General features: G+C 28.6%; 4 protein-coding genes across 8 annotated transcripts; 1 reads left to right on the top strand and 3 right to left on the bottom strand.

Moving 5' to 3' along the window:
- Positions 1 to 189: 189 nt before the first annotated feature.
- LOC100745530 (protein Mpv17) lies at positions 190 to 2,443 on the top strand. 3 transcript variants are annotated; one of them, XM_024366636.2, is made up of 5 exons: positions 190 to 431; positions 523 to 991; positions 1,086 to 1,201; positions 1,400 to 1,621; positions 1,705 to 2,443. In XM_024366636.2, the coding sequence occupies exons 2-5, from the start codon at positions 901 to 903 to the stop codon at positions 1,828 to 1,830; spliced, it is 555 nt and encodes a 184-aa protein (XP_024222404.1). In that variant the 5' UTR covers positions 190 to 431; positions 523 to 900; the 3' UTR covers positions 1,831 to 2,443. The 3 variants fall into 3 exon arrangements, with proteins under 3 accessions (XP_024222404.1, XP_003488373.1, XP_012239342.1); XM_012383919.3 differs by having other exon boundaries at positions 191 to 669; positions 787 to 991; XM_003488325.4 differs by having other exon boundaries at positions 190 to 991.
- Positions 2,092 to 6,288, bottom strand: LOC100744532 (glutamate--cysteine ligase catalytic subunit). Of its 3 annotated transcripts, none has more exons than XM_033319991.1 (10): positions 6,271 to 6,288; positions 5,681 to 5,981; positions 4,933 to 5,042; positions 4,571 to 4,756; positions 4,316 to 4,488; positions 4,008 to 4,222; positions 3,532 to 3,900; positions 3,101 to 3,451; positions 2,844 to 3,025; positions 2,581 to 2,749 (listed from the first exon to the last, which is right to left on the bottom strand). In XM_033319991.1, exons 2-10 carry the CDS (start codon positions 5,828 to 5,830, stop codon positions 2,581 to 2,583), a joined length of 1,905 nt encoding a protein of 634 aa, XP_033175882.1. In that variant the 5' UTR covers positions 5,831 to 5,981; positions 6,271 to 6,288. The 3 variants fall into 3 exon arrangements, with proteins under 3 accessions (XP_024222403.1, XP_033175882.1, XP_024222402.1); XM_024366634.2 differs by lacking the exon at positions 6,271 to 6,288 and adding an exon at positions 6,089 to 6,263; XM_024366635.2 differs by lacking the exon at positions 6,271 to 6,288 and having other exon boundaries at positions 2,092 to 2,749; positions 5,681 to 5,830.
- A 900-nt stretch (positions 6,289 to 7,188) lies between these two features.
- On the bottom strand, positions 7,189 to 9,405 carry LOC100743185 (60S acidic ribosomal protein P0). The gene is made up of 5 exons (XM_003488305.4): positions 9,278 to 9,405; positions 8,628 to 8,715; positions 8,132 to 8,542; positions 7,694 to 8,038; positions 7,189 to 7,443 (listed from the first exon to the last, which is right to left on the bottom strand). The coding sequence occupies exons 2-5, from the start codon at positions 8,679 to 8,681 to the stop codon at positions 7,300 to 7,302; spliced, it is 954 nt and encodes a 317-aa protein (XP_003488353.1). The 5' UTR covers positions 8,682 to 8,715; positions 9,278 to 9,405; the 3' UTR covers positions 7,189 to 7,299.
- A 1,403-nt stretch (positions 9,406 to 10,808) lies between these two features.
- LOC100742141 (serine palmitoyltransferase 1) lies at positions 10,809 to 12,766 on the bottom strand. The gene is made up of 2 exons (XM_003488296.4): positions 11,517 to 12,766; positions 10,809 to 11,414 (listed from the first exon to the last, which is right to left on the bottom strand). The coding sequence occupies exons 1-2, from the start codon at positions 12,412 to 12,414 to the stop codon at positions 10,909 to 10,911; spliced, it is 1,404 nt and encodes a 467-aa protein (XP_003488344.1). The 5' UTR covers positions 12,415 to 12,766; the 3' UTR covers positions 10,809 to 10,908.
- Between the last annotated feature and the right edge of the window lie 210 nt (positions 12,767 to 12,976).

Genomic DNA, 12,976 nt, shown 5'->3' with positions numbered 1-12,976 from the left:
TACTAAATTAAAGGTGGAAGTCCAACAACAAGAAAACAATATAGCTTAGATGCTTTGAACACGTTGACAAAACAAAAGAATATGCTAAGACCACCTATTGACAAAATCCGGATTCACTTAGTTGCCAACCCAATAGTATAGTTAATGGATTAATGACGTCATTACTCATACCGTAGAGAAATAAGGGAACAAATCGCGGACGTAATGCGGAAAGATGTAAGAAAAAATTTATTTCATGTGATACGAGCAAGTTGTAGAGTGATAGTAATATGATCTCATGTTATCGTTGGTGAGGGATTTTACTTGGCAATGGTAACCCTGGTCAGCGGTACTATATGGGTAACAACAATTCAGCCTGAAATTCCCCAAGTTCTTAAACGGCTGCACAACACGATCACGTCTTTGGTAACAGAATACCAAACAAATACCTGGTAAAATATAGTACATATGCACATGTACATATATTTTTAAAATAAAGTATCTATAAGTATATTAAAACATTATTTACTTTTTATAATGCAGTTTTATAATTGATGACAAAAACTAGGAGGAATTTCTTTTCTTGTAACATAAAATAAATACATATATGTATGTTGTGTGTTATCATACATGCGTTATGTGTACTATGATTCTATGGATTAAATAAAATCTACTATACTACTGTAAATTGTAAATTTAATAATCCACGTGTTTCACATTGTTACATATTATTACATGTCGTGTATTTATTAAATCTCATATAACGTGAATTAAATGTACTAATCAAATGTATTTTCAATAAAATAGTTTCATAATATGACAACCATATACATTGTGTGTACGTAATATCAGATTAAAGATACGTAATATGCATGAAGTTAAAAAGTAACCAACAAAATTTTAATAACTTTTAATGTGATAATGACACATCCTATGAACATGTTGGGTGTTGTCAAAATATACCAAAGGTTCTTAACAAGATATCCGTTACTCACTCAAGCGGTACAAGCGGGTAAAAAACATACATATACAGCATTTTTAAAATATCAAAAATTCTTTTATTATTATACATATATTAATAGTTATTTACATTTTTAAACGAATAGGTACGTTAATGGCACTTGGAGATCAGATTGCACAAAATCTAGTTGAGCGAAGAAAAATTAAAGATTTAGATTTTATAAGAACAGCTCAGTTTGGATGCATAGGACTTTTCCTTACTGTAAGTAAATTTGATGTAAAACTGCAAAAATGTTTGATTTTTATTTATAACATGTATGATATTGATTTACTAAAGCTTAATAATGCATATGATTGTAAAATAATAATAAAATCTATAAAGTAATTGATTAAATTGAATAAATTATACATTTGTTGCATAAGCTTTTATAAAATAAATTCCATTAAATTTATATGGCAGGGTCCTGTCACACGAACTTGGTATGGAATATTAGATAAATATATTGGCTCAAAGGGAGGAATTGTAGTATTAAAGAAGGTGTCTTGTGATCAATTATTTTTTGCACCTGCATTTTTAATAGTTTTACTATCAACAATTGGTATTCTACAAGGAAATGACTTAGAACAATTAAAAAAAAAATTGTATAATGAGTACCCAGATATTTTAAAAAGTAATTACAAGGTAACATATTAAGACAATATATATCTAAAAATATTTAAAAATAAATTATGTGGAAAGATTTGTGAATGAAAAATTTGTTTTAGATTTGGCCTATGGTACAACTATTTAACTTTTATTTTGTACCTTTACATCATCAGGTTTTAGTAGTACAATCTATAGCTTTGTTATGGAATACTTATATCTCTTATAGGACAAGTTCAGGAAAATAAAAATAAGAATATAAAATAAGTAAAAATTTATAAACATATTTTTTTAAATACAAATGTTAATACTATTAAATTTTGTTAAGTATTGTTCACAATAAAATAATAAAATTCGACTTTTGGGAAGAACTACATGATATTTATCATTAAATAAACAATATAGTATTATAACATAAAACAACAATAGCATCATAGACGATGTAGATCCCAAAAGTTTTTCGTTATAAATTTAAAAAAAATGTGTTTTTTTCTATATTATGAAGTACATTTGACCTCGAAGAAAACGATTGCTGTTTGTTTATTTCCTAAAATTGATGTATGTAGGACATGTTTCATTGTAATTTAGTAGTTGTTATTTATGTTTAAGCATATCAACATCATAATTTATATTGTATGTTTATGTTAAAATTTGTCCTCTAATTAAACTTCTATTGCAATGTAAACTGTTGCTTTTTACAAAAGTATATATTTTTTTAATGTACTGGGTATAATATCATTTTATGGAATGTTACCGTTTTTAGAAACCATGAAATCATTGGACGTGAACACACAATATTTTAAATGTTAAATATGTACAAAAAGATCTGAAGTGCACTAAAATAAATGAAAATTAAATCTATATTAATCATTATCTATTTAAGTCATTGTGTATCTATATTATATATATATATATATAATATATATATAATATAATATACAATATAATATATATATCTATTTAAGCATATTTAATCCATTGCCATTAACAACAATAATTCACATGGGAACCTTTTCCGCTTTTGCAACTGCTGCAGGTATAGTTTCATTAGTTTTTGATAGCATACACGTTCCGAGTAATTCTGGACACGATATTTCATTAGATATAATCTTTTGTACTTTTTTTAATAAGTCATAGTTGATGCGTTGTGTTATTACAGAATCGTTTCTAGATAATGTAATATAGGGTTAGAAATATAATAAAAATTTTCATACATTTTACACAGACACATACACACATATATACTAAATGACATACGTACTTGTACTCTGGGTGTGAAACAACTTCCTTCCTTAACCATGCAGCAGTCGTTAATAATTCTCCAGAAGCTCTTTTTTGTATGAATTTTATATATGCTTGTACAGTACAATGTGTATCCGCATCTACATCCATACTAGCTAAGTACGAATTTACTAACGGTATTAAACCCGGAAAAATACCATCCTGATACAAATAATATATTATAGGATATTTTTGAGATCTATTAATTGATTTCATTCATGAACAAAGTATTAATACCTTTCCATTAATAATTTCGTTAACAGTAAATTCTGTATACTCTGGTTGTCCATCATCTTGCTTTTTTGCGTCTGATGTAATATCTCGACGGAACCAAAATTTTTCTGCTGTAACTGCATTTCTCCTTTGTGCCCGAGCCATATTTTTATCAACTTTACTAATTGGTATCAAAAGGTTTAATTTATAACTTAAAATAACTCTTGTAAGAAGGACAATAAAACAAACTATTGCAGCATTTTCAAAATCCGTAATTTGAACTTCGCATGGACGAAATTCAACACGCCATCCTATAGGTGAATTTGGTGGTGGTGGCTTGAATCGCATAGTTTGCCAATTAGTTGATTGTATGTTCTGAAATTTTATATTTTGTGTTTGTATACAAAGCTAAATTTTTATAGATAAACTCAATTGATAATAATAATGATAATTACTTCAAAGTGATCAGTATCCTCCAAATCATTTTGATGGACTTTTTCAGAAAATAAAGATACAGTATCTCTGATAAATAAGTGAGCTATATGCTGTGCAAGTAATTTATCAATTCCATTATCTAATAGTTGTTTATATACTTCATCATCATATGTCAAGGGAACATCGTTATATTTTTCTCCTTGTTCACTAAGATATGAATCAATAGAATCATATCTAGATTTACTAATTCTGAATTTGTTTTCTTCCAAAGGCTTTAAGCCGCGTTCTTCTTGTGTTCTGCAGTCTACAGAGCAAGATATCACATTCCACCGGCAATCAACGTCGCTTATATATCCTCGATAAAATGGACTAGCAGCAGTTAGAGCCAACTGTCGAATGTTAAATAAATGTTCTGTAGAGTATGCATGAAAGAATATGCTAACTTCATGCCTTCAAAACTTATGAAAACACAATTATATTTTTACATGTTACTGACCATTATTGGACATAAAGGCGTTAATTGGTCGTATAATGTCCTTGCTTCCTCTATGTTACAAGCCTGAAAAGTAAGTTGTAGACAGCAACAACCCATTCCAAAACCCATGGCATCCATGTAAATATGATCTTCTCTTGCTGCACAACTTGATTCATCTTCAATAAAGGGACTAAAATCCTCTTTAAAAGGACTTGAAACATTTTTATCTTTATAAACTGCAAAGAAACACTTCATGTCAAGTTCTAACTGAATTTTTATGTTCATAAAAAGATACACATGTACAACTATTAAATACAATAAGTACACACTAGGAATGTTTATAGCAACTTTTTCTCCACGTCGTAGTCTTATATTTCTCGTTAATGTCTTAAATCGCGGATGACCTGGATATATAGCTTCATCTGGAAAAAATAAACTTTTTGATGCCCCTGAATTTGGAGTTGGATGTGTTGGAGGATCTGTGAAATCATATGCTCCTGTTCTGTAAGAGAATATTTAAGCTAACAATGTATTTCATACATATCAAATATAATAAATTTTGATAAAAATACTAACTTACATACCTAGGAAAATTAGTTAAAGACATTAAAACTTCATTGGGTTCAAGTAATTTTGAAGCTTCTTGCCTTCTATATCTCATGTTAGCTTCAACGACATTAAAATGAACTAATAAGCCACCATATGGTTTCCCTGGTGTGCCTTCTAACATATAAGCACCATATTCAGGTCTCCATAATGATTTAATATTGCTGTGAAACAAATTATTTAAATATTTTAGATTATTTTATCATTATTAAAAAAAATATAATTATTATTAAAATATATTGTTATATATTTAAACAGCTAACTTAAGATATATTTCAGTAATATTTGTAATTTACATCGATTGAAATTCTTTTTAAAAAATAAAGAATAAGATACTTACTCTGGATCATTATATTCTTTTTCATTTAATATTTTTAATATTTCTGCAGCTCTTAAACTAAGCTTTGCAGTTTTTGCTTTATCATCAAATTTAATAAGCATATATTCAACCTATTTAGAAATCACATTAAAAATATTAATAATTTAAATATGGAAGTAACAATGATAAGAGTAGATTTAAGAAATATGTCAATTTTTTATAAGTGGGCGATATATCAATAAAATAGAGTAAAAAATGTTGAATCATGTATCTAAGACTGAATTGTAGTAGGAGAAAACTCAAGGTCATTCCTTACAGTAGTTTAATATCTATAATTGCTGGAAATATTCATTCATTGCCTCTACAAACATTAATGTCGTAAAAATGTTATAAAAGTTCAAACAAATAAAAGTAATATACAGATAACAAATAGATAATGAATTAAGGTCTAAATTTAATTTTTTATCAAAATTATATTTTTACAATTGCACATGGGATATGATAACTACATCATTATATTAAATTAAAAATAATATAATAGAAATAATATTTATCAATAAAATTAAAATTATTCCTTAAAAATTAACATAAGTTAATAATAGAAGATATTGCGTGATTTGTATTTCTATTATTCCGTATGAAAATTACACGAAAAGAAGATAACGTGCTTCCTAATAACTTAGCATATATATGCAATAATATTATTGCATGACATTACGATAAGTGTTGATAAATGTCACATAACGAAAATGTAAAAAATAAATATTACCTCATCGCCCCATTTGAGTATATCACCCTGTCGATCCCTGAGTCTCTTGTATAGGTTAATGAATTGAATAATTCCATGTTTCCGAACATGGTCAGCAAGATTTTTCGTTTCTTCCCAGGTTAAAGGGCTTCCTTCGGATAGTAATCCCATTATTATACAGGACAATTAATATAAGCTTCTTTTTTTAATTTGACACTTGAAATAGAATTTCGCGCAAGATCGACTTAACCCGATTTCTGCCGAGTTATATCGAGGTACAATCTTAATTTCACGTTCACGCACGGAGAAACCGCCACAAATCCTACAATGAAATAAAGTATAATACTGCTTTGTAGACTAACTACAGTCTTTTATGAGTATCCCGTCACTTCAATGATATATAACTACAAGGTAATCATATCCTCCTACCACAACGTTCCGACTAGAAACACTTGGAGATATCGGCTTAAAATATTGTCAATTCATGTTTCAATTGATAAAACTTAGGTAATTGTATAGTAATAATTGTTTTCTTTAGATAGCAATATACCATTCTTTCCTTGAAAGATAATCATAATATAACATTTCTCTGGCCAGTCCAGATGACTCACGTGTGTAATTAAACAGATTAACCCCTTGCAATACAGAACGCGGATTCCGGTAGCCGGGTCAATCGTGGTTCATATGTATGTACTGTTAAGAACTTATTAATGCAGATTCTCTATAGTCGCGCTTATAGACTATAGTCCGCTACATATTTTATATCTTATCAGTTATATCATGTAACTTTTTTCTTAAATAGAAATGCGGTCTACTTTAAATAAAGCAAAATGAAACAATAAATTTGTAAATTATAGGTAAATGATACTCTAATTTAAGTAAATAAACATTACAGGCAGTATTATTTGTTACATAAAATTGTTTATTTATGTATAATGTAAATATAAATAAAAAAGAACTTGAATACAAAAGGACATTTGTTCTTAATCTTTACGTTTTTTCTTAAAGCGCTATGTTTTGGTCTTGGCAGATATCCCACTAAAGGGATGATCAATTTTATCACGATAGATATACAGTTCTTTTACTGTTACGTTATCCGAGTGACCTAGGCCACAGGAACGCAAGAATTAATTATTAATATGGATGAAAAATTCGATAGACAGATACTGATTTTATCATATGTTTTAGCATGATAAAATAAAGAATTTGTACATAAATTTATGTAATTTTAATCATTTTATAAATCTTGGCTATATACAAACCAATAATATCGACTCTTATAGTTAAGGTATTTAACCATAAATAATTACTGACTAAATAAAAATCTTCAACATATCTTCAAAAGATTCTTTATACTTATCGTACTAAAATTTTGATCCTTATTTTTAAAATTTTTACTTTTACCAATTATCATTTGATATATCACTCGCTTAAATGGTGTAACATTTACCTTTATTATTGATATAAATTTGTGAAAATAAATGAAGTTAACAAACAAGTAAAAGGATTGATTAAACTGACACGCAACGTATGTTATGAATCATTTTTTATTTCAGTGTTGTATGTGTTGAAGGTTCGGATTATTAAAATAATCACATCATTAATCATGTAATACATATATATGTATGTACATTCGTATTTTAGTCGAACAAACCGAATCCCATATCTTCGTCTTCTGACTCAGATTCCTCTTTCTTTTCTTCTTTCTTTTCCGCGACTGGTGCTTCTGCAGCAGCCGTAGCTGGTGCAGCAACAGAAACTGCGGCAGCAAATTTACTTGGGTCCTATAAAAACGTTAGATAATGTTAGATAGGTTTTAGTAATTACATGTAAGCTATACATAGTATATGTTATCAGACTGCATTTTATGCATTTTTCAACAAGAATCTTAATAGTGCCAGTGGGTTCCACTATTTCTAGCTCTGGCACTAATTACATAAGATTTTCAGAAACATGATTCATCACATCAATATTTTAGGAACTTATTACAGCATGTGTTGATGAAAACTGAAAAATTATGTGAATATAACATACTTTGATGTATTCCTTAATTGTAGCTGCTTCTGGAAATTCAATATCAGTCACAGCAGCAATGGCCAACAGATTCTTGAATCCATTAGCAATACTGTGAGGAGCACTAGCTACTGTAGGATAGCCAATAGCTAAACACACTGCAGCTAAGTTTGCCACTCCAGCCATGAATTTTTCCCTTAGATCTTCTGGTTTGATGTCCAAAATTTCAGGTGCAAAAATAGTACCCGAATCATAGACTTGTTCAACAAGTAAACCATATGAAAACGGAGAAATGTTCAACATATTTAAAAGAGTGGCTTCAGATGCACCCACCTTATCACCTGGTTTTAAAATATGTACATCGTTCTAAAACATAATGAAATATAATTTTTTGCTTGTCATTATATTAACCTTTTACTTAGACAAAAGATATTAATTTAAATTGAATCATATGCTTACAATAATTTCAATAGTACCCTTAGAAATTTTGGTAGGAATGCTCAAGGCTTGAAAGAATGATGTTTTCTCAGGTCCAAGACCAGTGTTTTGAGCAGGAATAATTACACTTAGTGGTGCAATAGCACCTGCTCTAGCTGGTGCTCTGACTTTGTTTTCCAAAAGTTTGTCCCGTACTTCGATTAAATCTCCACGGGTAAAAACAAAACCAACATTTCCACGAATATGTGGAAGAAGTTTTTCAAGGGCAGCATTGCGTTCAATATGACCACGAATAGCTTTCCTCATCATTGTGTTCTTTCCCATTAATACAACAGCATTCCCACGAAGGGACATACGGATTTGTTGCATTTGTTTAGAGCCGACATTGTCAGCACCCACAATGAAACATTTTGGGTAATCATCCAATAGTTGCTGTATAAAAAATATATATGTATAATGTAGATATGAATTAAATATTTTAGTGACGATTTCGCGATAAAATATTTGAAATACTCACAACAAGTTTTGTAAAGTAATTGGATTTCCATGTTGCCTTGTCCTCCCTACCCATCTTGAAGTGTGTATAGGGATAAAACGTTTAAGGACTAAAAATAAAAAGGCTTATTTATATATAATTTACTATTAATATTGTACGGCATTTCACAAAAATTAAAATCAGACTACACGTATGTGTAATGTATAATCTTGTAATTCGCACACAGATGGGTTCTACTATTTCTAGCGTCTGTATGGTTCTCGAATTATCAGACGTTTCATTTTATCATCATATAAAATATTTATGAAAAACAAATATTGTATAAAAACATACATAATTCATCACACATATAAGTATATGTAGACAATAAAATTTATACATGTACTTCCATTATAAGCATATATGATAGTTTTATATGTGTAAATAATCAATACTTTTAAACATATAAATTATAAATACGAAAATATTTAGGGATTACTAAAATTAAGGTTATGTGACCACATGGCATATACATATTGTTTATTTTCACTTGAATATTCAAGAATATCTTATACTTTCTGCATTTTATTAATGTAACATGATTTAAATAATGTTATAAAATGATTTTTATAAACGCAAAGTAAGTAAGCTATTATTTTATCACAAAAATAATGTGGAATAAATTTTCTTACCTCAGCAAAAATTAGCGGGTGCAATGTGGAAGAAAGAGGAAGTTCTTCCTTCTCCATGACACAAAGATTTACCGGATACGCGCCTCAGGTAAATCATTATCTTAGCGCGAATATTTAAAAAATGTCTAAATGCACATAAAGAAATAAAGTTACATAGAAATAATAAATTTTTAAATACGCTGTTTTTATAATACGTAAGTTGAATAGTTAAAAGTAAACGATATCTCGAAATTAAATTACGGGAACAGTATGGTTATTACCATTAATGCCGTTGAATTTGTTTTTCATGGCCTACAAAGGTATTGAAAGATAAATATATGGTACTATTTAAAAAAATATCGACCTTGAAGTCTCATAAAAAGATGACCATAAAAGAGAAGCTATTTCCTAGTGAACAGGTCAGAAACGGCTTGTAAGCAAGCTTGGTATAAATTTTTAAAGGCAGGCATGTATTGCGATTAACTGAAAAACGGAAGACCACGGAAAACAACGCCGAAAATGGATCGCCGTATTCATCGATTGAGCGAAAAGGATCGTTTTCGTAGTGCAAATAATATTGCTGCAGAGATAAACTACAAAAACGATACACAAATTAGTGCTAGAACTGTTAGGAGAAGATTAGAAGACTAACTTAAGAGAACGAAAACCCCAAAAGAAACCACTGCTAAGTTCTAGGAATCGAAAAAGACGACTTGCATTTGTTAAAGCTCAAAAATCCAATCGAGAATTTGTGGAGCATCATAAAAAAGACAGTACAAGGTTATAAATCGAAAAATTTAAATGAACTTTACAATTGAAACAACTTGGAGTAATATTACGGTAGATCAATGTAAAAAATTAATTAATATATTTTATGCCAAGAAAAAGTGATAAGAAATAACGGATATTGGACAAAATATTGAATTTAAAAATTAATATTTTTTGTGTAGTCAAACTTTTGACCGACAAAATATTATACAGATTTCGTTTCTTTTTTATAACTTAGCTACTGAGCAAAATATCAAAATGAAATTTTTTGTAAGTGTATAAACAAATGTCTAATTAGTTAATACCAAAAGTAGAACACTGTATTTATATTTTTTATGGAAAGTAAATCAATTATTTATTTTTTCCATTTCGTCTTAATCTTTTGTCTGCTACTGATGACAACAAATGGGAGAGATATTTAGTGGGGCCATCCTGTATATGCAAAATTATATTTAAGAAATAATTCATTACAAATTAAATTTGAAATGCAAGCTATTAACTTAGTCTAAACATTAATGTTATTCATAAGTATAATTATTCAGTAAGTACTACTATAATATGCATTGGTATAGCATAAAATGAATGATAAAAATCTTACATTGCTTTATATTTATTTATTCATTTGAAATTACACATAATATAATCTATATTTAATTCAAAATCAGTTTTAAATTAATCTTTATAATATGATATATTCATCACAATATGAAAATGGCACAATATTATATAAAAAGTAACGTCACATTTTTCAGAAAGGAGAATACTTTGCTATATATAATCAATTAATATATAATCAATCATATATTGATAGAGAAAAATAATTCATGTGTAAAACATATATTAATTTTAAAACACTGGTTTAAAATTTTTTCTTTTACTTTCAATTATACTGATAGTATTTCTTCAGCGCAGTTTTTCAATACATTCACTGCAAAATCAATGTCACTTTTGTTGAGAAGTGTAGAAACACAAAGCCTAAGACTAGGCCTAGGTATATTTTTCTCTGCTTCTAAATAGGCAGGAGTTATGACTGCTAAATTATTTTCAATACATTTATCAGAGATTTTAGAAAGCAATTTTTCTTCTGTAGCGCGGTCTTTCTTATTCTTTAAATATACATGTTTTACTGGGGATTCTGGGAAACTTGAACATTCCAGGCAATGAATTTTTTGCAGTCCCTCATTTATGGCTATGCAATTATCTCTTAATGATCTAAATAGCTGTGGATTATTTTTCATAATATTTAAAGAAGTAATAGCAGCAGTTGTTAAAAGAGGTGGTAAAGATGCAGAAAAACAATATCCAAGACCAGATAAGCGTTGGTGTTCAATAATAAATGATGTGCCTACACAGAAACCTCCAATAGACCCCATTGCCCAATCCAGAGAACCTAAAAAGTATAAAGTATATAAAATATAATACAAATTATTAATAGAAATTAAGATCTATAGTAGTTTATTGTTGATAATTATAATTGAATAATATTGCTTACCCATAATCATATCAATTTCACATTTAGGAACATCAAAGTGTTCAGTGATACCTTTCCCATGTTTACCAAGGGTTCCAAATGATATTGATTCATCAATAAATATCCTTATTTTATATCGCCTACAGAGTGCAACCAATTCTGGTAGTGGACAGATATTTCCAGTATTCATATAAATACCCTCAACTATTAGAAAGCGTTTGATTTTAGCTGCCTTTTTAAGATTTTGTTCATCAATTTTTGCTTGTTTCATCAATAAATTACTAAGATCATTTACATCATTATGTTTAAAATAAGTAATATTAGCCTTAGTTGCATCTAATCCTTTCTGTATAGCAAAATTTGCTTGTTCATCTACAAATATAAGATCCCTGCGTTTACAATAAGCTGCAATTGCAGATGCAATTGTACTAAATCCATATGAATATACAACTGCTTCTTCTGTATCTGTATAATCTGCTAAACGTTCTTCTAATTCAAGATGAACATCCACAGTACCATAAAATCCACGTGGACCACAAGAACCAACTCCATACTTTCTTATTGCTGCTATTGCATCCTTTTCTATTTCATTATTTTCAGTTAAACCTAGGTAATTGTGTGTACCTAAATTCAAGCAATCTTTCCCATCTACCACTATTCTTTTACCAGCTCTAGATGTTATGCATCTTGGATTCAAAGATATATGATTCATCTGTGGATTATTTATGAGAGGTTCAGGATTCCATTCCGCAAGTTTCCTTTCTATTTCATCTTCAGTTAATGTTCTATCTCGACTGAAATATCTCTTACTAATAAACCAAATAAGCCACAGAATTACGAATATTTCTAGTAACGTATGATATTGAGGTATCGTACTCAAAATATTCATTGATTCAATAAATAGAAATTTTGTGCTCATGTTTTTGGTTGTATGATATTTTACAAATACCCTGTTTTTATTTTCGTATAACTTCTAACGTGTCTTAATCACCTTATGTAATACTTTGTATTACTTTTGACTAGTATACTTGTGCAAAATAATTGTAGTGAATACATACATACTTTAAAAAGCTTATCACTCTTTGAAGTGTTACACGTAGGAATGATATTAATAATTGTACTCTAAAAGCAAATTAGTATTGCAAAGTATTAAGAAAGTTTTCATTTCATACTGATAAATACTCTTAACAAAGCATTAAATAAAACTAATTATGACTCAACTTAGCAGCAGTGATTGCGCCTTGCGGTTACTTCTTTCGAAGAACCAAATAAAAACCAGGTGGCAGCACCGATATATATATATATACACGCATGCATACACACGTATACATATAATATCAATACGAAATATATATATGTGAAATATTATTTTGAAATATATTTATCATATAAATTTTAAAGTCCATATAAATACATTTCACTACAATTTTAATTACATTATAATACGTGAAAATTCATTAAGAATTACAAAGATAAATTTT

Source organism: Bombus impatiens, unplaced genomic scaffold (genome assembly GCF_000188095.3).
Source record: "Bombus impatiens unplaced genomic scaffold, BIMP_2.2 scf_0225, whole genome shotgun sequence".
In the NCBI taxonomy this organism is placed as follows: domain Eukaryota; kingdom Metazoa; phylum Arthropoda; class Insecta; order Hymenoptera; family Apidae; genus Bombus; species Bombus impatiens.
Note: the sequence above shows the minus strand (reverse complement) of the source record. Positions and strands in the feature narration are given on the sequence as shown.